Here is a 24,556-nt window from a genome sequence, read left to right as displayed (position 1 = left end):
GTTGCAACTTGCATAGTTCTGTCCTTTTATTTATTTCTTGCATGTTTCATTACACTTGTATGTGAAATTTATTTCAATTGTCATTTGTTGACTGCATTTTCTGCCATTATGTCACATGAATATTGGGCCTCAGGTGTACTCAAGCTACAGTTTTGTTGCTTTTGGTCGCTTCCCCCTTTCGTATGGGGACAATTATTATTATTTTGCTCACTGTATCAATTTTCGTTGAATGCGTGACATATTTGCTATATATTATGGTCAATATTATATAGCTCTTGATCATGGTTGTGAGGCAGTACATGCTAGATTATATTTGGCATTATAATTTTGGTCTTCTTCTTAGCAACCCTTTCCCAGATGGTAGTTCTCGGTTTTAAGGTGGCTGCACGTTTCTCCCTGAATGTAATTTAGGTGATGTGGCCTTTGCAGATCCTCCACGGGTGGCGAAGTGCGCGGTGATGACTGTTCAGCATCCAAGAAGCCTGAAGCCACCGGTGGCAAGACGGGCAAAGATGACTGGAATGCAGCCAAGGTGCCCAGTGCTGGTGTCAAAATAAGGCGTGGTGAAGGAGAGCCAGCTTCCAGGCAAGACTCTGCTTTTTACGATGTTGAAGAGGTTTGGTTGTTTGTAAGTAGTTATTGATAAAATATTATCAAACTTGACAGTAAGCATAAAGCGCAGTGTTCCCTTCCTTATAAGCGAATGAATCAAGTGAGGAAATTTTTCAGATGTTAAAAACAATGCTGCCTTAGCAGACAATCGTACCATGCAGAAAACAGCTGGGTGTTTATTCATGCGGATGAACATAGGAAAGTAAAAGAATGACGGATGAAGCCTTTAGAGCTATTGTATTTGTTCAACACAACCTTCATAGAAACCAGCAAATAATGAAGCCAAAGAATGCAGGAAACATTGCTTGTGCAGCCTTAATTAAGCATAGTATAGTAATTGTGATGTGAAGAAAGTAAGGTAGATGAAAACACAACTCACCGAATTTGCACAGCCTTCAGGTTACGCATGAAGCAGCTCAGATTCCATATAATCACAGCTTATCCTCCTAGAGACAATTTGCTGCTTAACTAGCAGTGTTTACTATAGGTCAGTGGTTGGGGTTTAAGGCCATCTGCCATCACCACCAAGTGCCGCAAGAATCTCAGCGGCTGGCTGTGCACACTTTCCCAGTATATGGAAAAGCTGAGCTTGTGGGCTGTTTAAAGCTTTCCGACAACTATTCTGGCAAAATTGTGAACGGTAATGATATCTTGCCGACTGGAACTTAATGTCCACCCAATTTTGTGGGTACCAAGTAAAAATTCACTTGATTGGGTTCTTACCAGATGAAAAAGCTCTGACATGCCTCTATGTGGACAAGTGCTGTTCGCCTTCGTAAAATTGAAATTTATTCTCTTGGCAGTTTTTTTCTTCTGAAATTTAGTTTTACTGGCAACTAAGGAACCCTGAAATGTTTTTCTGATTTTGTGCAAGAGAATTAAACTAATGGAGCAAGTGTCTTGCATAACAATATCTGTGTAGTGTTTGCAGTTTATCACAGGACTTTCCAATCACCAAAGATCACAGTGGCTCAGCCATACAGATTTCACTCACCCACTTTCATTTTACGAAGCATTATTCAAATATCATCAACTGCTCTGATTTTGCACAAGCTACACCACTGACCATTTTTCTAACCTATTGTCGACAAATTAGTAGTTGAAACCTTTTATAACTAGCTTTTTATGATGAGCAGTCACTGAAAGACATAACGTTATGGCAATTTACTACCCGACTATGGGACCTGTGGGGAAGTATGGGGGGGTGTTAGCACCCTCACAAGTCGTTTGCACCTCATGGCACACACATGCGTCGAGCATAGGTCGCAGTTAGGGTTTATTGCTGGGGAAGTGCTACAGTACTTGCACGCAGTCTTCACCATCATCATCATTATGCTTAGCGCAGTAGTGTCAGCAGTTACGCCTGGCAGAGGCGCTAGGTGGCCGGAAAGAAAAGATTGGCGAGCCTCTTTGGTGTGTGGCGACCGGCGCGAACTCGTGATGTGATGGGTTCATAGGGGCTACCTCGCAGGTCATCTCCAGTGGGCCCTTGTGGTGGGCCGAGCGTTAGCCCCGCCACCTTCGCGCTACTTGTGTTTGTTGTTGTGTCGATTGAGTACAGTCGAATCTTGATAATTTGAACTCGAAGGGGCCCAAAAATTTATTCGAATTAAAAGAAGTTCGAATTAATGAAAGCTAAATAAATGGAGGGCTCTCCATGCAGTGGAGCATGTGCATTGAGCTAACACACGAGGGGGAAGTTTCAGAAGACTTACATTTATTCACAAATCACAGGACATCCGTTATTAATTGATGTAATCGGTGATGCACGTCTGCACACGTTTGCCTTGCAGCAAGTCAATCAATTCCGCACGCAGCTTTCAAAGCATTTTTACTTCGGCTTCAGCATTTTCCTGGCAAGAGAAGTTGCACGTGGAAATGTCCAGTGCCGACACTTTCTAAAGACGACGACAACAACGACTGGGTAGTTTCTCCGCTACGCAGCCGTAGCATGGCCAGCACGTGATGAGAAAGGAGGAGCGTCTCCACGCGGAGAGAAGCAGATCGGCATTTGAAAAAAAACCAACACTCTTCAACAGCTTTTTTTTTTGCTCGCTTCGCGCGCGTAATTGAAAGAAGAAGGGTTACGTGGCAGAGACGGGAAAGAAGGAGGAAGCGTGGCACGGGTGCGTGAGAGACCCCGCTCCCCCTCAAGGCACAGTGCCGTGCTCCCGCAAGGGGAAAAGGCTGCAGAAGGTAGCGTCTTTTTTCTTTCCTTCAACCACACATTTATTCAACCCAGCAACAGCTTTTTTTTCATGCGCGGCGTTGAAAGGAGAAGGGTCTTTATATGGCAGGGACGGAAAAGGGAGAAGCTTGATACGGGCACGTCGCAGATCGGCATTTCAGAAAGAGTAAACATTCCACCGCAGCCTTTTCTTTCCTTTTCATTTCCTTCCTGCGCAGCGTTGAAGTGTCGCAGGCGCCGCCGCGGAATTGGGCAGGGTGCTGAGAGCATTTTGGGAGCGCGGTATGTTGGAATTAACTCTCGCAAGTGTTTGCATGTTCGAATTACCGGGCGTTTTCGCCCATTTGTATACACATAGCTTTGACAGGACCTCATTGCGAGTTCGAATTAACCAAAAGTTTGAATTAAGTGTGTTCTAATTACATTCGACTATATATTTTAATATTGTGTGAGGTTGTTTTAGTGTCTTGATGACTAGTGGTGTATTTGATTTGGCTCACAATATCGTCGATGTAAAAGTAGTTCATAAATGTTGCTTGGTTTTCTTCGACCGTGTCAACTCTGTCCGTTTGCTCTCAGAGCATGGCTCATTACGAGACCATTACGAGTTGTCTGTCACAATGTGCTCAAGCTGATATGACCTGTGCAGAAGTGTATATTTATTTATATATTTGAAAAATTCTTACAGGCCTTGTTGGAGGCAATGGGTAAAGGGGGCATCACAAAATAAATTATCACACATAGTGAATACTTATTATTATACAGGATGAAATGAATAAAAGTACGCCTATAGCTTCGCAACACAGTAAAATAGTGGCTAATAAATAGTAAATAGTGGCTAATAATAAAAAAAGAAGCAAAAGAGTAGATCAACGCATGTACAAATAAAACAGAATAGAGAGAACATAAAACGATACATTTTGTAAAATGCGCAGGCAATAAAAAAAAAGAGTAGGGATAAAAAGTACATTTTGACAAGTTCATGAAGACTAACGCGAAATGGTGAGTAGACGAAATTTATCAGTATTTTTTTCAGATACAATAGAATATGGAAGTGAATTTCACAATGAGATAGCACGAGGAAGCGCCGACGAATTATTCATGCGTCGGACATCTCAGGATGATTCCTTGTTTTGGGCAGCTGCATTGTGGGTTGTAGTTGTAGGTGGGCTCAATCGATGCAATAGTGCGTACAGTTGTTACTTCATGCCCAGGTGCTAAGGGATTGTTATTGTTGGCAGGCACTTTTCGAATTTCTGTTTTCTTTTTCAAATTGAGCAATCAGTGACATGTAAAGCTACAACATCATGTAAATCAACAGGTCATTTTATTGAGAGCATCGTATTTACTTGCATAATGAACCCACCCCCAACGTTTTTTTATGTATCAATTATTTATTTTGGTATGAGAACCAGTGCCATTGACGATCGAAACAGTGTGAAATCAAACCATTATGTCGCAAAGTGATGAACAGTTGCGAGCAGCGCGAGCTTGGACAATGTCAATTAAAATTTAAAAGTCACACCTTTTGCGGCAGAGCGCCATCTGTCGAATGCAGGGGAAACCTCTTTGCCTATAGCGCCACACGAGCAAAGCGGCAAAAAAAGAAAGGAAAAAAATTACAGCATATCCACAGAGTGAAAATGATGAGTAAAGCGAAGTGTCCGTCTATCTGTCTGTGTGTCAGGTTATGCCTGATGCAGGACAAGGTTAGACTAAGAGTAGCTTCGCCACGAAAAGTGCATGGCCTTCGCGACGGCGGACGTGAGGCGTAAAAAACGCTCCATCATAGAGTCCACGCTATGCGCCTGCCATCTTGAAGGCCATGCAACGCGCAACCGTGCCAATGGCGTGTTGCTTGTGTGCTGCCAACGTTTGTGCGCCGCCATCTGACACTGTGTTTTTGTTGTCAGGTTTGCCGTTGTGTGCTTAGTTGGGGACACCTGCTGCGCAGGGTGCGTTCGGCTGGTACGCTAGCTGGTTTTAAATTTAAAGTTAGTCGAACATGCGCTGAAGCATGGGAATTGAGCGAATGAACGACATTTCTGTCCATGCGCGTTGATTGTGGGAGAAAAAAATTTCGGGCTACAAAGAGATTCGTCACGCACTTTGTGGGCCAAAACAGGCAACACCGACATGCGAAATTTTTGGTGTAATAACTCCCATGACATTTTTTTCTCGCGTAATGAACCCTCGCCCAAACTGGCATCAACTTTTCTGAAAAAAAAAGGGGGGGGGGTCATTACGTGAGTAAATATGGTATTCATACACATTCTACCTCATCAGTGCAGTGAGCATTGGGCTCTCACTGTTTGATCAATGCAAGGATATACCTGTGTGCAGTAGTAACTTTATGCCAAAGGCACCACAGCATTGCGCATGCCTTGTATCAGCCGTGCTTCTCGGTGATTGTTCTCAGACACGTTTTGTTTACATGCATATCTGCAGATTATTGGCACACTGAAGAACAAAATGTGAACAGGTAGTATCATTGTGACACCTGACAGAACAGATATCAGCCGTGTGCTTCATTCTAAGTGTAACAGATCTCGGGGCCAGGTGTCTTGAAAATGCAATGGGAAGCCACAGGGCAACACAGCAGGCATGATTTAATAACAAGTCAGGAAATCGGGACACAATACGCAGCAATGAACAACAGTCATTGCCCCCACCAGAAATACGCTTAACAGGCTTCCAGAAGGTAACTGATTGTAAAATTCTCAGTCCTCGCTTAGCACGACACAGTGCCAATGTCTTGAGCTCTAACTATGGTCTGATGACATTGGCCTTGCAAGTTGTCACCTGAGTAGAGCATTGTTGCTTGGTTCTGTTGGTCGTAGTCTTCTGAAAGTCCAAATTCCACGGTTGATGTTGCTCAATCATGACGATACCTGCGTAGCAGCTGGGGAAGCCACACGTAAGCCTCTTTGCCGTCACCATCGCCATGAAATCAGCCACCTCGTCCCATCTAGTGCCCTTCTCATGTGCCTATATAGCATCCCGGGGATTGTTGTTGGCTGGACTGAGAAGGTGTACTGCTGTTGTGGTGTTCGAAACTGCTGCGAGAGGCTGAGACACCTCCTAGGAGCCTCACCCGAACGTCACTAAGGCCGACAGCCACACCACGGAACGCGAGATCCCACCACTGTTCTTTGCTCAGTGCTTTGCTATATGTTGGCCTTGCGTGCGAATGTTGTCACGTGTGGACAGATGTTGAAAACACTTGTTGTCTGGAGATGTAGAACAATATCCAGGCCACAACAAATAGAAAAAAAAGTAATGTTTGACGCCATCATAACATTACCTTTGATGTAGGGTTCTGCAATTCTTGATAAACTTAGTTCTATCTGAGCTAACTATGAGGGCTTTCAACAATAAATAAATAAAAAAATACTTTCAGTGCAAAAAAAGCAACTGGCACTTAAGCACCAGTTGGCATAACACGTGTAGAAAATAACACCGCCCTAGGTGCAACAGGCAAGAAAGAACTTGAACAATTTGCAGCTCAAACTGTGTGCAAATGCAAGGCTATGAAAAGTTGTCAGGATAACCTCGAAGTAAGTCTCGCAGAAATAATTTTTGATTTTTTATGGCTTTATGGATAATCAGAATGAAACATGGGCACAGTCAGAGGGAAAAGTATTTTCCTTCAGCTCCAGTGACCTACAGTTCAACATTGCTCCCTGAAGCAATTGAACAATGTCATTGATTAGACTGATATACAGCAGCGAGTAAAAGGCCTGTCATAGAGAAGTTCCAAAGAAAAACCACGTTTGTTGAAGGCTTCCGGCAAGTTAAAGGGAACAGACTTTGGAATCAGTGAAGTGCATTCGCACAAACTTTGTTAATCCAAAATCACGCTACAGAGGCAAAAACTGGTACAATACACTAAAGGAAAGGTGATTTTACGCTTCATTTCACAAGGTTAATGATGAATGGCCAAGTATTCCAGGTACTGTAAGCTTATTTTGCATAATTCTCTGATTTATTTCTCTTCTGGAGATTGGAGCTGCTTTGCGGAGCTCCAATCTCCAGGGTAAACTGTAGGTCATCAGTAAGCTTGCAATGAGACAGGGTGCCCGGTCTTCTTCGGGGGCAGCCTAGGCCCAGGTCACAAGTTTGCCAGAGTTCTCGATAAGGTTGTTACCGCCACTACACATCGCAGTTACCATCTTTGCCACAGCTATATTTTACAGCTGTAACATGCCATGGCACCCCGTAGATTTAGGATGCTTGCAATATGTGTTTAATTAACAGATATGTGTTAACTGACTTGTCAAACACTTCTTCAGCAGTATTTCTTTACGTTTATCCCATTATACAATGATAATTTATACATTTAAAATGAAGGCAACAGTCAACTTGTCTAAGAAGAAACCGTTTACAGTTAAACACAGTTATATCGAATCCACATATATAGAATTTTAGTGTATATCGAACTCGTAAGTTATCTTCTTGAAATTTCTTTGTAAAAGTACAAAAATTCGCATGTTTATATGAAATGGTATTTTTACCCACCTTCAAATATATCAAACACCGCGCGAGCTTGAAAGTGAGGTTTGGCAGTCGCCCCTCCTCCCTCTCTTCCGTGGCAGCAAGGCGCTGCGTGCAAGTTGGAAACAGCGCTTTGGCACTCGCAGTGCCCGGCGACCTCCGCGCGACACCACGCCTCCAACTCAACCAGAAATGCTTGAAAAAAACGTTAGGGCTAGAGGGCTTGGACTGCACAATCTGTAACTTGTAGAATCTTTTTTTTCATTTTTTTTCTCTCTCTCATGTTTTCTCGGCATACTCGTCGGCTTGGAGAGCAGGAACGAAGCAGCCGGCGGCCTCCTTCTTTCGCATTGTCTTATAGTTTTTGTTTCTCTTTTGTGAGTTTTGATCAGCCAACCACAGCTCGCGCCTTTTGCTGTTGCCCTCGCAGGTGGCCATCGCTTTGGGAGCGTTATGTTGCTTCCGCTCCCATTGTCTTCGCATCACCCACAGGGGTAGGTGTTTGGTGTCCACCTGCATGTGCAGCCTTTCTCTTTTGTGTGCGTGGTGTGCAAAATCGATGCGGGCTCCTTGGAATTGTCGACTTCTCGTGTAGCTATGCCAGCGTCAAGAAGCACAAGACCCTTGACATTGTGACGAAGTTGAAGGCTATTCAACATGTTGAGACGGCTGATAAATGTTTGACCGTTGCGGACAACTTCGGGATACCACGGAGCACTCCAGTACCTTGTTGAAAAACTAGGCAGATATCAAGGCAAAGGCGGCGAAGCAGCAACCGTCGGGAGCCTGTCATGTGTGCGCTTCTGCCCACGGGAATGTAGAAAAGACACTCAATGACCAGTTTTTAGAAGTGCGCACGGAGAACTTTCTGGTGGATGGCACGATGCTGATCGCCTAGGCCAAATGGTTTGCCGCTGCACTCGGTGAAACAACTTCGCCGACAAAAGTGGGTGGCTTCACCAATTTAAGCAGTGCTACTACATCATTAGCGAAACCAATTCTGGCGAAAGCGAAGCTGTCAGCAGCCAGGACACCGAGCCGTGGTTGAAGAAGGAGTGGCCGGAAATCTCCGCAAAGTTTTCTCCCGCGGAGATCTTCATTGCCTGATGGCGAGTCGTGAAGATGGACACAGTGGTCTACTGCTTCCGCAAGGCAGGCTTCGAGATGGCGGAGCTTGCGGAAACCGGGAAAGACAACGACAACGAGTGCATAGATAACGCGTTTCGCAAGTTATCCTCCCGCTTTTTAGCAGCAGTTTCACACGAAGTGTCTGCGGACAACTTGGCGTAAGCAAAAGCAAACAGTAATGCCCAAGCGGACAGCTCATGTAACGAGGAGGATCGTCCAGATGAAGCGCTGGCTACACGCGCGTGTTCTGCCGCTGAAGTGGCAGCAGTGGTCGGCATCATTCGTCATTGTATCGGCCACATAAAAGGAACCGGGTCGTCGCACCAAGACAGCCTTGATAAGATCGTGACTAGCGTCTTCAACATTCCAAAAATAATGAAGCAGGCCAAGCTTAGCGATCTTTTTCATGCAAATAAATCATTCTGTTGTAGCGTATATGCGGAATTAGTTGTCATTCTTGAATGCGCCTATTGTAGCTAATGATCCGCTAAAGATAACCTCACGGCGCCTCTATTTTTTATATCGAATTTTTCATATATCGAACTAATTCGCGATCCCCTTCGAGTTCGATATTTCCGTGTTCTACTGTATTTGGCTGAACTTGTGGCCGGGATACTGAAGGTCAGACTACAGCAATATACACTGGCACTGATATAGATCGTCGGCATTTATACATGTGCCTACGAATATTCCAGCGTTATCGCTAGTGGTTGTGAAGAATCGGTAATAATATATGCATTGTGCGCGTAATAATATACTCAAGTTCATCAGTTGTATCACTTTTGTACTACTCACATACAAAAATGTTACATTGCACTGTTTGTAAGCCTTTCAATTTTACAAATTTTTTTTTTGCTCTCTGTCTTAGGTTGCTGCAACTTTACAGTTTCAAGCTAATACCTATGTGTCTGCACTCTTTCTTTTTTTCTGCGTCTACTGGCTGCATGCATTCGAAAACACTTACTACTGCCTCTACCTCTTTTTGCTCAGTTATTGTGGAGTTCATTTCCCAGATGACTCCGTCAGGCTGCGTCGTACCTCTTTGTGTGACGCCGGTCGTTTGCACCACCCTGTTTGTAGCTAGATCAGAACTTTCGGAGTAGCTCGCAAAGCAGTATTTTTTTGTCTAATGAATGGTTCCCCAACCTTTCCAAACAACCTTTCAGGGATTCATCCTTTTTTTTTCTCTCTCTCTTCGTGGAACTCTATAAAGGTTAGGTCTAATCTCAGTGGTGGTCCAGCTACCACAATTGCGCCATATTGCTACAATTGCAGATCCCTGCGCCTTGGTGCGCACATTTGAATACAACTTGCACCAGCTGTGCCAAAGTTTACTAGTCCGCCTGTTTACACAACAATGTACCATTTATGGCCCAAAACTCTTCTTGGTTGCAATAAACACAACTAGATCTTTTGCATAATATCACTTGTGCCCTCTGCCTGCTCAGTTTTAGCGGTTTTTCTATTAAGTCTCTGCACCATTGCACAAGTCTGTTGTTGAAAGTTCAGCATGCCATCGATAGTTACTCTTATCCATAAGAAAACATGTGGTAAAGTGATTTTTTTTTGTTTAAGAGTCACTCCGTGTGCCGTATACGCCACTTACTGTAATGTAACCACCGCTACCAAGCGGCAAGAGCCATCGGCACTGGACTGTAAACAGCGTCCTGGCGCAAATTTTTTTGATATTTTCCAAATAATGTATATGGCTCCTAATCGCACTCCTCAACGTTTCTCTCTTTGCTTATTGCAAAGCTAAGCCTAAATGCCTGCACAGCGTTCGTATGCCATTGCAGCTTGCGCACGTCCTAGCGCTTGTCACGCGTATTGATTGAGAGATCAACTTCATGCGGTTGCAAACCAGCACATATAAAAACTGCAGGCCCCAAAGCCAGCCAAAAACAAAGAACAATTGCTCTTATGCTTGCTAAACTCCGTTAAAACAATCAATCTGTCTGCCATGCTTTCGTAAAGGCATCCTGGTTTTGTGTGCATCATAATATCGCAGTGTAACACGCCTCTGTATTGGCTTTGTGAAGTGACAGTAAACAGTTGGTAGTTTGTGCTATTACCTGTTTCTCTTCTCGTTTGCCTTCAGCTTGCGCAGCAAGTCTTATTTTCAAGTATGAACCAACTAGTCTGCAAAGAAATGTCATTCCATTTGGGCCGATGGCAAGGTCAGAGTGGCCAGACTCTAGCTAAGAGTTGTAGCTAGATGTAGCAAGAACTAAAGATTTTTGTTATTACTTGATTTTTAGAGCGCAGTGTTTTATGTAGGGCTTTCACTGTTGGTTTTTTTTCTTGTACCAAGGTCGGCAGCTGGGCTAGTTGTGGCTCTGTATAATTTAAAGTAGCGCAATTTACAGGACAAGAGGTTGACATCTACAACACTTGGAAAATATACAAGAACTGTGCAATCGCCGCCACTGAAGTAGAGCTGATGCAACCCTCCCCAGCATTCTTAATGAAGAGTGCTTTCATAACTATGCATGCCACGTCATCCCTGTGCCTAAACATAACTGTAGTTTTATGAAGAAGAGGTGGGCACTTACAGTAGACAGCCAAATCTGACCCATAATTGGCACTCAAATTATTTTTATGCTTTCCAAGGCGGTTGTTTTAGCAGTGGCCCGTCTGCCCAATATACTAGACCACTTGTGACTGGAATATTGTGGACAACACCTGAAGCACATGGCACAAACTGATTATGATGTTTTGTGCTACATTCCCATTTCTGGGAGGTAGGGCTTTTTTCAAGTTTATTATGAACTGCAGTGCAAATCTTCCAAAGTTTGTTATAGGTGCTGAGAACCACCGGTACGCTGTTACAAACACCAACATTTTTTAGACAGTGGGAAAGCTTGTGCGCATATAGAATGACAGCAGCATTTCTTTTTTGTTGTTTTCATCCTTATGTTGCGATACAAACTTTGCTTTAACCTGCTTCAAAAGCTTTTCACGTTGGGCTATCAAGGTCTGAGATGGGAAGGCAGAAACCAACAGCCTATCTAATTGAAGGGAGAAGCTAGTGCTAATGAGGTGCCTACATGATTTAGTGAGCGCTGAATGAAATCGCGAAATCCCAATGACTGTTTTAGAATGTGATGACTTGTAACTTAACAGTTAGTTTTGTGATCTGGGGTGTTCATGCGAAAATGCTGATTGGCAATACAGAAACTGTAAGAGTTGGTTCAAACATGAAGGTGAGATGAAAATGAACTCTCTGGAAAACCTTCATAATATCTACAACAAGCCTTGGAAAAAAAAAAAATCATCTACAAAACGAAAAATTTCCTTGCTCAAGCTGTTCAAATAATGCTTTGGCATCCTGTAAAATTTGCTCTGATAGATGTCACACAAGATGGGCACCGCCCCAGAACTTACACAGAACCCTTACGACTGTAAGCACACTTTTCCATCCCATCCTACTAGGCTCGACACAAGGTAGAAGGACAGTAAATTCCATGAACCTTCAACACTGGTGCCGGCCTTATCACGGAAACAAACTTCATTGTTATTCTCACAGATACAATTCTTGACTTTTTGTTTAAAAAGACAGTCACGTGGCAAGGAATAAAAAAAAACATCTTTGACATCTATAGTGAAAGCAGAGCATGCAGTAAGGTTGCTCACCGAAACTGAACAACTGCTTTGTTTTTCTGAATACCAAGTGGGTGAGCAATGTTAAGAGCTGATAGCCGCTTCTGCAGATAGCCAGAAACTGCATAGTGGCATGTTCTCCGTTCAGGCACTATTGTTCTGAAAGGCATGTCTTCTTTGTGAGTTTTGATAGAAAAGTAGATTTTCAAGTGAAGACTTTTTGCCTTCTTCACCCCATTAGCAGTTTTGTTGAGGTCAAGTTCATCTAAAAGAACTAGGGCATTTGCCTTAACCTTTTTTTCTTTAAGTGAGACAACTTAAAATTCTTCTACAGTTGAATCCTGCTACAACGAATTCTGCTACAGCGAAATATCCGCCACATTGAATGATTTTCGAGTCCCCATCAGCCATTCATAGAAAACAACGTGAAAAATGCCTTACACAACCAATACTTTTTCTAAATATTTTGGCTTTAACGAAGTTTTCGTGAGTACTATTTTATCTGATTGCACAAAATGGTGATACCAACTCGGCCATTTCTTGATGGCTCGTTACATCCAGCTAGAGCGCACGGCAGTACCACAACAATCGTGTTATATGGGATACAAGCTTTCTGCCACCACACGCACATCCCGCTAAGTTTATTGCCATTGTGATGCTCGGCGACAGTTCGCCCATCCACCATGATGGTGGATTTGATGTAGTACGTGCGGATCGCAGCAGAATCACAATCTGTAAGAACCCCTCGCCCCCGCCATATGTACTCGACATCGCGCTCAAAACAAAACTACTGCTCGTTGTCACTAGCCCTAGAATCGTGAATGACAATCATGCATCGTGAAGGCACACACTTGAGCAGTGCACACCTAGTCCAAGCGTAAATACATCCTGCCACAACCACTGTGAATATAAATGCGGTCGTGTCGAATGCAGTTATGGCCGACTCAACCCAATTTTTTTTTGTATCGATGTGAACAGAGATAGCAACGATGCAGTTCTTAATCATGCGCACGGCCAGTGCAGCGCGCACAAATAGAAAACGAAACTAGTTTGCCACAAACACTGCACAGGAAACAGCGGTCGCTATCGCCTTGTTCATCGATAGCGAATACGATCCAAAGGTGTGCAGCTAACACAGCCAGAGATGAAAGGCAATAAAGCCATAAAACGACACAAAGTGCTACTGCTTTCCTGTCGTTCATGGCCACGGTAACGTGGAGCTTCGTCACTTTTACTTGCAGTTATCACTTGGCCACTAGCAAACCTTTAGCATGCTCGATTGCGGCACTGTGCGCTCGGCACGCCTCAAGGGTCGTCTGTAAATTTTTTTTCTGTATAACCCACCCCTGCATATAACCGGCACCCCCGATCGCAAACTGTGGGAGGAAGAAAAACTGCCCCCATATTGACGCAAGGCAGCCTTCTTTGCATAGCCGTGAAGTCGTGCCGTGAAACCAACTTGCGTGCCAAAAGTTTCGTATAATTCGCACCCCGACTTCAACTCCAAATTATCTGTATATTTTGATAACGTTATATTCGAGAAAATACGTTCACTTAGTGTTCGGCCAGAAGCGTCTGAGTTGGAGAGAGTTCAATGCATACGCTTGCTGATAACAAAGGACGAGTCATAATCATCAGATCTTGCCAAATTTGGTGGTCTATAGATGAAATTTCGCTACACCGAAATTCTGCGACAACGAATTTTTTCACGCCTCTTGCGATTTCGTTGTAGCGGGATTTGACTGTATGTGCGAAGTAAAGATTCCAAGCTGGTGAGGAGTGGCGAAATCAACAAGAGGGCGTAGGCATCCTTGGTTGCGAGGCTTGCAAGAAGAATGGCCAAGAACACCAGCACACACTTCGATGCACTCGAGTTTTTGGTCGGCAGGAATTAACCAAGAAACAGTCCTAGCAATACGTACTTTTTCGAAAGTCATAGGGGTGGTGTCAAAGCAGACCTTTGGACCCAATTTAAGTAGCTTTCTAACTGTTCGAAACCTGAGCTCCGCCCAAGGTCAACACCGTCGCTTACACTGCAAGATTCTTAGTCTTCCTAGGCAGGTAGAGAAACGCAGACATCTACAAAAAGTCTAATTAGCTGCGAATTCTTGTACCATTCCCTCAAAGCTCGGTAGTAAAGCATGTGATCGTACTTGATCTAGCACACAGTCCGAAGGCATTCGTTGTAGAATCGCACCTGGTGCCACCGTTCTGAAGAGAGAATCCGAAAGAGCCTCTGGGAATGAATGGCCCACTGATAGTTGCAGGGGACCACAGATGAAATGAAGGTCGGTAGGCAGAGGCCGTGCTTGGCATACTAGGTGGCTAGCCTGGCCTTACACACTCTTATGACAATTAGCAATGTTAGCAGATCTGGCTGAGCCACATTGAAGAGAGCTCAATGTACAAGGAATGTATTATAGCAAGGTTGACAGCTCGGCTAGTTGGTATGGTTTCATAGTAATTAAAGTAATGCAAAGTACATGACAAGGAGATGATAATATTGTGAGTGTCTACTGCTTGTTCTGTAGTTTGTGCTACATTAAACAATATGGCATTTTTTGTTTATAATTAAATTACATTTGCTGCACCTCCTTGCGTCCTCTGAATCGATCTCCAAAGCACACGCCCCAAAAATCTGTGACACGGCACTAAGCTGTTGATTTAAATGTTGCAGATTTTATATGAGCCACGGTGGTCGCATTTGAATGAAAACAAAATGCTAGAAGCCTGTTTGTTTAGGTTTAAGTGCATATTTAGTAAACCCAGCTGGTTGAAATTTTCTGAGTCCGTCATTACAGTGTGTCTCATAGCCATGTTATGGTTTTGGGCCTAAAAACTTCACTATAAATTGAAGTGCTCCACATAAAGGTCAATACTTCTCATTCATGTGTATATTTTCTTGTCTTTGCATTTACTTTCTTAGTTATTTGCAAATCTACTGAGTAATTCTACTAGATCATCAAGAGTGTGCCTGGGTAACACAGGGACAAAGTAAAAAAATTTCTGGGGTTTTTTTCTAAGGGCATGTGCAAAATATATCAAAACTGTTTTCAAAAATTTGACATTGCAATTGTACTTATTTTCATGCAGACCTGGGTGCAAGTCTTCAATGGGCGTGGCACCACGAAAAAGTGATGTAGGCACACCAAACCATAGCGCTTCCTCTGTCAGCAAAATTAAGCGAAAGCACGTGCATGGCAAGGTAAAAATTGACAGCACACCAAGCCACAAGTCTTCGCCAGCATCAAGTAATGCCAAAGCACAAAAAGCTGATACAAGCACTACAAACAGCCAAACTGTACCGAGAAGGAAAAAAAGGAAGTCAGACAAGAAGTCTGACAGTAAAAGTGAACCGAGAAGGAAAAAAAGTAAGTCAGACAAGAAGTCTGATAGTAAGCATCAAGACGGGATGCACGACAAGCAGCACAAACAGCCCTTGACCAAAGCCAAAGGTAAAAGCAGAACAGATGGTTCTAAAAGAAAAAGCAAGAACCATCCAAGAGGAGAGCCAAAAGACGGAGGAGGGGCCAACACGTCAGCTGGGACAAAACCGTCTAAAGCGAAAAAGCTGCCTAGGCGCAAATCTACCAACACGTCAGCTGGGACAAAACCGTCTAAAGCAAAAAAGCTGCATTGGCACAAATCTGAAGGGAAAGATAAAGCAGAGGACGACAACACTTCAGGTAAGTTAACTTGCATACACTGGATACTCTTTAGAAGTTGAGCTAGTAGCTCTTGTTTCTTCATTAATGACGATCACTCGCTAAGAGGACCAGACTGGGACAGAAAAGAATGTAGAACTTCCCTTATTTGTGCATGGCCAGGTATATTTATTTGAATCAGGCACATCAGCAGGTGTCTAGGCTTTTCATGCCTTCGTTATGAAAGCTGATTTATGGCTGGCCTGTGCTTCTACTACTACTTATTTGCAGAACATTAACATCATGACGATGCAGCAAAATATTGCACAGTGGTGCAGTACTTCTTGATGAGCAGCTGTGGCTGCCCTTCATAAAACAGTCACAGCTGAAAGCAGCTTCAGTACGCCACATCAATGCTACAGCCAATAAATTAGTTAGTATGGTGAGTTAGTATGGAGCTCTGATGAACAATTGCAGTGCGCATCATTGGTACAGCACTGTCTGAAGAGAGATTTCACAGTGTGATACCACTGCAAACTTGCTACAGCACTGCCGCAATCGACACTAGCAAGACACTCTTCTGGAAAATTGATCCATTTGATCATGGAGCTGGGCAGAACAGGAAATTCTTGAACCCTCTATCACATTATGTAACACTGACCACATGCACACCAGTCGAGTACACAACTTCCATACACTGCACGAGATATAGACAATTTTCTGCAGTAGCGCACGGGCTCGGCCATGTTTGGTCATGTGATCTTAACTGGCCTTCCCCCAGCCCTAGCCTACGCATTGGGCCATTGAAGCGGTCCTGGTGGTATCACACAAGCTGAATGCAGCACAGTGTAAGCTAGTCACATGCTTGTGTGGCAAAACATTCTTCTACTTGTAATTGCCAATAAGTTCATGATGTTGAGACATTTGCTTTTGTTGGGCACATGTACTATTGTGTACTAATATATAATATCTTTTTGTACTTGGCAATTAGGGTGTATGCCTTTAAATGTTCTGTTGGTGAACGCCAGAAACTGAGCTTACAAGTCAACATGGCAGCACCCATGCAGACGCGGCCACCCGCTTCGATCCAAACTCACACTTGCTGTTTGCTTATGGTCCTGACAGTAATGAAATGGCAAAATAGGCTATCGCTTTGTATCATCTCAAGCTGTTGTCCGAGCATCGGGTATTTTCTGTCCGTGCAACTGAGATCAGCTTTGTTTATTTAGCTGCACCTCCTAAGCCTTGTTTCTGGGAATTTGAGAATGAATCTTATGGCATCTTCAGCTGGCGGCACCGCTGACGTTTTTTGTGCACTTGTGCGGTGCTGTACGTTCGTCTGAGCACCACGCATACAGAGCCACATGTTCGGCTGGGCCGGCCACGACACGAGTGCACATCACCGAGCTTCGTTGATTTACCAAGTCCTGGACCACTCGCTGGCGGCCCGTGGATGCCTCGGCTCATAGGCGTATACGTCACATGCGCGTGATACTCCTGAGCCAGCTCGAGCGGCCTTGGGCCATCTGCGTGCTTGATGCTGTCTGCGTCCTCCGTGGCGTCTGCTATGCTGTCTGCTCCCTTCATGGCTGTGACACAGGCCACAATGCCGACCCAATTCCAACCTCAACAGCAGTTAGATTGTGAATTATACCTATATTCGTTGTGATGCAACTTACTGTAAGTGAACTACTCGAGCGTGTACGCGTCTTAGACCCGCGCGTTGTTCCATCGCTGTTTCACCTAGCGAGTACAGTGCGTGTTTGCTTGACCATCGGGAATACTTACGTGCTGGACGTGGCTTAGAACATTGATGACAAGAACTGGGTGTGCAAACGATGCAAAATCTAGAAACATGCGAGAAGCGGACATAAATGCAAAGAGAGAGCTAGAGCATGTCGAAAATTTCCCATGTCTAAGTTAAGATGGTCATACAGGCATGCGCACCACGCTGTCGTCTGCCAGCTGCCCGAAAGAAATAGTTCAGACAGTTCCGGGCCGCCCGCAGGCTGCCAGGCACGTGAGAAACGAACATGCATTCGAGCGATCCCGAAACAGTGGGCTAGTTTGTCCCCAAGAAAGCTTCCGGCTGGTCCTTGAGAAAAATAAATTCAGTGCCGGAATCTGGGGCTGTCCGGAGCTGTCCGGGACGTGTGAAACGATGAAGCTCACCGATGCACCGCGAAGGTTGATAGTGGAGCGTGGTGCAATCCCATCAGCCCGCGCATATTGGCAGACAGCGCGGTTGGCCGTGGTGTCGTTTCATTATTTCAGGCGTAATTTACAGCTTGCGTTGCCGCATTAAACGGCCGGATGGGATGGAAAACGTGCATGAGCTTACATCGTCCGACCGTACTTGCACAAGGATACTTTGGTGTCAGCATTTTATTGGATACCGAAGGCGATGCGAAAATTACTGTAACCCTTGTTGAGTTGGTACAGCACTGATGCAGCACAACTGCCTAGAGAACAGATGCGCACTCACTGGACAAGTAGCGTCTTGAAAGTGTCTATCATTGTGTGGTTTTCCATCATTTGCTCTTTTATTTCCAGTAACACAGCCGCTGAATAAAAAAGCGTACGGTACGGCCTGTCGCGTGGAGCGACTTTCTATGGGAGAGCGCGTGTCAGCCATAGGGTCAGTTGCGGCCGCTGCAGCGCGACGGCGCGGGGACAAGAGGGACGGGGAAACAAGTGGCGGCGGCTCCTTTGGGGCAGCAGCCGCAGCAAATTAGCTGGTGGTTGTCACAACAGTGACCCCCTCAGTTGTTGTAATCAGAGTTTTTAATCTCATTTATCGCAGCAATGGCATATAGCATATTTAGTAGACTACGAGCTGCTATCTAGTTAAAAAGCCAGTTTATTTCGCCTGTGCGTGCCCAGCACCTGAAGTTTTCTTTTTTTCAGAGCCAGCCTCTAGCTTTGAGGCTAAAAAAAAAACCCACAATGCATGTAGCTGAACCATATGGCACTGAATGCGTGACAAAGTCGTTGTTCTATTTATGAAGATCTGTTAAATATTCAGCTTCCGATTTTTGGGGCGTTTATTGAGCACTTTCGCGTTTTCTCAGCCGGAATGCTTGACAATTTTTGAGACACTTGACAATAGACGTTCATAGTTTTTGTATGCTGAAAGCGTATCAAAGAAGCATAGTTTGAGTAGTTTTTATGTTATCCAGTACACGTTAGTGTGTCGAAATGTAATTAAGCTTCGTACACTGGCTAAAAGTGGTGTGTACAAACATCGTAACCTCGTAACTTTTTTATTGAAGAGGCAGTGAAAGTATACATCATTAAAAGTGGCATTCGAATTTCTTGCTATTTCTTAGTATAAAGGTGTGTGTGTATATATGTATTGTAACGGGTTGTTGAACAAGCAGGAGTTGACTCGGCGAACGAGAGCTTTATTTAGCGCAAGGGCTAACTGAACGCAAGCCTGCGATCACAGCAAGTCTTCTTCCTTTTCTATCTTCGAGCTCCATGCCCACTGCCCTCGTTACAATCACCCCCGAGCGATGAGGGAGCCATCCTGGCGACCTAAGGACAGGTGTACACAGAAGGGTCATGGTATGGCTTGAGCCAAGAGATGTGTATGATTTCTTGTCCCCGATGGCGCTTGTCCGGAGATGCATCCAGCAGCTCGACAAGGTAGTTGACAAGAGATGTTTGGCATATGACTTTATAAGGGCCATGGTACCTGGATGAAAGCTTGTGGGAGAGTCCTGGAGGAGTAGAAGGAATCCATAGCTACACCAGTGAGTTCGGAGCAAAGCTCATTGGCGTGGTTGACGCGTCGTGGCGATGTTTTTGGCGCATCTGGTCACGTGACATGAACGCACGAGCAAGCTTCCGACATTCTTCAGCGTGTGCTGCTGCTCGAGAAACGCTAGTCATCTCTGAAGGGTCCGGTCCATATGGAAAAATGGTATCCATTGTTGATGATGGCTCGCATCCATAAAGAAAGAAAGACGTAAATGCAGTGGTGCTTTACGTTCCAGTGTTGTAAGCATATGTCACAAAAGGCAGTATGCTATCCCAATTTGACTGGTCGGATGAAGCGTACATGGCCAGCATATCCCCAAGTGTACGATTAAAACGCTCTGTCATCCCATTAGTTTGAGGGTGATAGGCTGTGGTAGTGCGGTGTATGATGCGACACTCGCTCAACAACGCTTTGATGGCATCGGAGAGAAAAACGCGGCTGCGGTCGCTTAGTAACTCCCAAGGTGCTCCATGCCTTAAAACCAGGTTTTGCAATATAAAACATGCAATGTCTTTTGCAGTAGCAGAAAGTAACGCAGCTGTTTCAGTGTACCGCGTTAGGTGGTCGATAGCGACAATGACGGAGTGGTTGCTACTCGAAGTATAGGGAAGCGGACCGTAAAGGTCGATTCCGACATGATCGAAAGCTTGTGCTGGACATAGCAGCGGCTGCAAGGGACCTGTGGCATGTTGAGTGGGCATTTTGCGTCGCTGGAATGTAAGGCAAGACCTTAAGTAACGGCGAACGAAACGGTACATACTGCGGCAGTAGTACCACAGCTGCAAGCGAGTCTATGTTTTTAACACACCAGCGTGGCCACATTGCGGATCATCGTGGAACGTGGCGCAGATGTCAGAGCGCAGATGTCGGGGAATGACGAGCAACCACTTACGGCCCATTGAGCTGTAGTTTCGGCGGTAAAGCAGGTTATTCCGAATAGCGAAGTGTCCTGCTTGACGGCGAAGCGTCCTGGAAACAAGAGCAGGCATCCGGTTTGACAGAAAGTCCAAAAGAGAAGAAATTCAAGCATCTTTGCGTTGCTCGGAAGGCATGTCCGAAATGCTGATGGCCAAGGCAGCACTGGTGGAGATAGGCGAGCCGACAGGCTCTAAAGCCAATGGCGAACGTGCCAGGGCATTTGCGTCAAAATGCTTCCGGCCACAAGGGTAGATAACACGGATATCGAACTCCTGTAACCGCAATGTCCAATGAGTGAGCCAACCATTTGGATATTTTAGTGAAGATAACCAGCCAAGCGCATGGTGGTCTGTTACAATATCAAACGGACGTTCATATAAATAAGGCCGAAATTTTCCGATTGCTCAAATAATGGCGAAGCACTCCTTTTCAGTTACACTGTAATTCTCGGCTTTACTGAGGGTGCGGCTGGCATAGGCAACGACGTACTCGTCAAAGCCATCCTTGCATTGGGCCAGTATGGCCCCTAGCCCGACACCACTAGCGTCCGTATGAAGCTCCGTTGGAGCAGACGGATCAAAATGTCGGAGTATGCGAGGCGTGGGGAGGAGCCGTAGGAGTTTCTGAAATGCATCATCACACGCCTGTGACCACGCTGACAAATGAGAACTCCCGGCAAGAAGATTGGTCAAGGGGGTGATAATGGAGGCAAAATTACGGACATAGCGCCAGAAGTACGAACATAGGCCGATGAAGCTTCGAAGCTCTTTGATGGTGGTTGGCTCTGGGAACGCCACGACTGCATTAAGTTTTGTAGGGTCCGGGAGAATGCCATCCTTAGAAATCACATGGCCAAGAATTACAAGCTTGCGAGTGCCGAAGTGGCATTTCTTCAAGTTAAGTTGAAGTCCCGCCGTGGAAAGGCACGTAAGAACTTGCTCGAGGCGGCTGAGGTGGGTCTCAAAGTCGCTTGAAAATACCACAATGTCGTCCAAATAACAGAGACATGTTTTCCATTTCAGACCTCACAAGATGTTATCCGTCATTCTTTCGAAAGTGGCAGGCGCATTGCAGAGGTGAAAGGGCATAAAGGTGAATTCATATAGTCCATCCGGTGTTACAAAGGCTGTCTTTGGGCGGTCACCCTCTGCCATGGGCACCTGCCAGTAGCCAGAGCGTAAATCTAACGAAGAAAAGAACTCTGCTCCTTGTAAGCAGTCCAAAGCATTATCGATGCGCGGCAGAGGGTATACGTCTTTGCACGTTATCTTGTTGAGTCGGCGGTAGTCAAAGCAGAACCGGATAGATCCGTCTTTTTTCTTGACGAGAACAACCGGTGAAGCCCAAGGACTGTTGAAGGGCTCGATGATGCCACGTTTCAACATGTTGTCCACTTGTTCGTCGATGACACGGCGTTCAGCAGATGACACACGGTTTGGACGCTCTCTTAGCAGGGCTTGTTGACTGATGTCAATACGGTGAACGACCGCAGAGGTTCGGCCTAAGCCTGACTGGTCACGATCGAATGAAGAGCGAAAGCAGAGTAGAAGATTTATAATTTCTTCGCGCTGAGTTAGTACGAGCTCAGAGTTCATGGCATCCGAGAAGACGTCCAGAACATCATTAGGCGCGCTGGTAGGAGTGACAGCACAAATTGGGTGCGAAACCGTAGAATTGAGTATAGTAGCCGGAAGAATGCACTCGTAAGGTTCGTAGCTTCCCAGGCATTCTCCACGTAGTAGGGATGACGGGCTGTCCGAGAGACTGCACACATAAATGACAGCGTGACCGTTGCAAAAAATGACGACGGCAAACGGAAGCATGATATTTCGACGGCACGCAGATGTGACCGATGGCATAAACAATACAGGCGATTTCGAAAGGGGGGCACACGACACCGAGACAACAACAGCTGAGAAAGGCGCAATGTCAACGTCAGAAGTAGCAAACACTCTACACGAAGCGCCATCGTCAGGGTCATAGGACGGCACAGATAACGCGAGTTCGGAACGAACACAGTCGATCAAAGCAGAATTTGACGAAAGAAAGTCCCAATCCAAGGATAACATCATGCGAAGAACGGAATAAAACTACAAATGCGACGACGTACATCGCACCTTGAATGACGACTCGTGCAGTGCACAAAGCTGAAGGCTGAATATGATGGGACGTAGCTGTCTACAAAGATAGGTCGGTAAGTTGCGTGGTCACTTTCTCCAAGTTTCGGCACAGTTTCTCGCTAATTACAGATACGGCAGCTCCAGTGTCAACAAGTCCGTGCACCTTAATGCCATCAATATAGAGTTCGATTTGGTTCGGGGGACAGCAGATAGGTCTTGAAACTTTCGCTTCCAACGCAGTTCTTGCCCCTAGAACTGCTCCCATTAGTTTTCCCCTTGCGGTGGGCTGTAGCGACGTAAAATTGGAGAAATTGATTGACGACGAGGAGAAGGTGAACAGCTTGAGCCGGATGGTCGGCAACGAGGACGTACGTCTAGAGGTGGATTAGCAGGAACGGGATATCGCGGCTGAGTGGGCATGTTGGGCATGTAATATGAGGCCCCTCCAATGTTATGAGAGGGAAGCTGCGACGACGGCAGTGACGAGCTACGTGGCCTGGGATGCCACATGAAAAACATATCGGCTGATTATCCAGAGTGCGCCATTGGCTGACGGTAGGGGCACGGTTCCCTAAATAAGGTACCGTAAATGGTGTGCAGGCGTCGTCGTCATATAAACATTCTGACCTGTTTCGTATACAGTCGGAGTCGGGACGGTCAGCGAGCGGGAAGGTGGTGTCGACGAATAAACATGGCGAGTAGCTTCGTAGATGGCTGGAGACACTGGCACACGTGGCCGAGCAACTTCGGCTGCATACGTTAGTGGTGTGGTAACAGTTGGTGAAGCCTGAGCTGGCGGCAATGCTTTGGCAACTTGCAATTGAATGACCTGGTGAAGCGAAGGCGACAAGGGTGCCATCGGCTCGGTAGTTCTTGTGATTATAGATAGCTGCCGGGCGACCTCCTCGCATATGAATTGCTTTATGACTGGCATCAACACAGAGTGGTCGGCGGTGTCATGGTGATAGTTGAGGGATGAGATGTCCATGGTGTCTTGAGCAGCGCAACGTGTAGAAGCGCGCTGCCTATGCAGCTCATCATAGCTTCTGCAGAGCTGAATCACCTCGGCGACCGCCCGGGGACTGTTCACAGCAAGCATTTGGAGTGCACCGTCGTCGATTCTTTTCATGATCTTCTTGATCTTGCCTACCTCGTCTAGAGTCGAATCGACGAGCTTGCAAAGAAAGAGCAAATCTTCGATATAGCTCGTGAAAGTTTCATCTGATCTCTGTACTGTGCCCCGCAAGCACAGCAGGACGGCCAAAGACATCCGAGAGGGTTTTTGCCAATTCCAACCTGGTACTGTAATCACTTTGATGATTCCTGTACCATAGTTTTGCCACGTCGGTCAGGTAAAAACTCACATTTGTGAGTTTATCGGCTGCGTTCCACTTATTGTATGCGCTCACCAGTTCATACTCGGCAATCCAGTTGTCCACATCTTGGTCCTCTGTGCCACCAAATATGGGGGGTCGTGCTGCCGGAGAGCGCCAGCGCAGAAGACAGGCACAGATGCGAGATCTGGAGTAACGGCCCGAGATGGCCCCGGATCAGTCATTGTAGATGGTCATTGGAGTGTGCGGCTGCGAAGTTCAGGGTGAGGACCAGATGTACCCCGCACATCCACCACTTATAACGGGTTGTTGAACAAGCAGGAGTTGGCTCGGCGAATGAGAGCTTTATTTAGCGCAAGGGCTAACTGAACGCAAGCCGGCGATCACAGCAAGTCTTCTTCCTTTTCTATCTTCGAGCTCATGTATATATATATATATATATATCTGTAGGGAAGAAGACGCACGTACGAAGTGATTTTATTGGCATTACGGTTGCGGGTCCGGCCTTCATCAGATACAGTTTATGGCACGAGTGCTGTTTATATACTTGTGCATATCAATAAGATACAAATATGAAAACCGGCATGAAAGGTGATATATGGGCACATATATATATATGCAAGTCACACAATTTGAAGGCCACCTGATACACGAGTAAAAATATATAGTTTCCATGCGCGAGCACGTGGCAAGCACGTTGTTTACAGATAAAAGATAAAACGCATGAAAGATAAAGCACATAACATGAAGAGTAG

The 24,556-nt window shown here is 45.4% G+C and overlaps 1 protein-coding gene across 2 annotated transcripts in view; it reads left to right on the top strand.

Annotated features, from left to right (window-relative positions):
- LOC119162298 (uncharacterized) overlaps positions 1–24,556 on the top strand; it is a 77,364-nt gene that overhangs the window by 37,848 nt on the left and 14,960 nt on the right. For both annotated transcript variants that reach the window (XM_075881628.1, XM_075881629.1), the window contains 2 exons: positions 430–585; positions 15,116–15,708. In XM_075881628.1, coding sequence (XP_075737743.1) covers positions 430–585; positions 15,116–15,708 — 749 coding nt within the window. The remainder of the gene's footprint in view (positions 1–429; positions 586–15,115; positions 15,709–24,556) is intronic.

The sequence above is a fragment of the Rhipicephalus microplus genome, chromosome X (assembly GCF_043290135.1).
Source record: "Rhipicephalus microplus isolate Deutch F79 chromosome X, USDA_Rmic, whole genome shotgun sequence".
Lineage (NCBI taxonomy): Eukaryota > Metazoa > Arthropoda > Arachnida > Ixodida > Ixodidae > Rhipicephalus > Rhipicephalus microplus.
The sequence above is the reverse complement of the archived record's forward strand: the minus strand, read 5'-3'. Positions and strand labels throughout refer to the sequence as shown.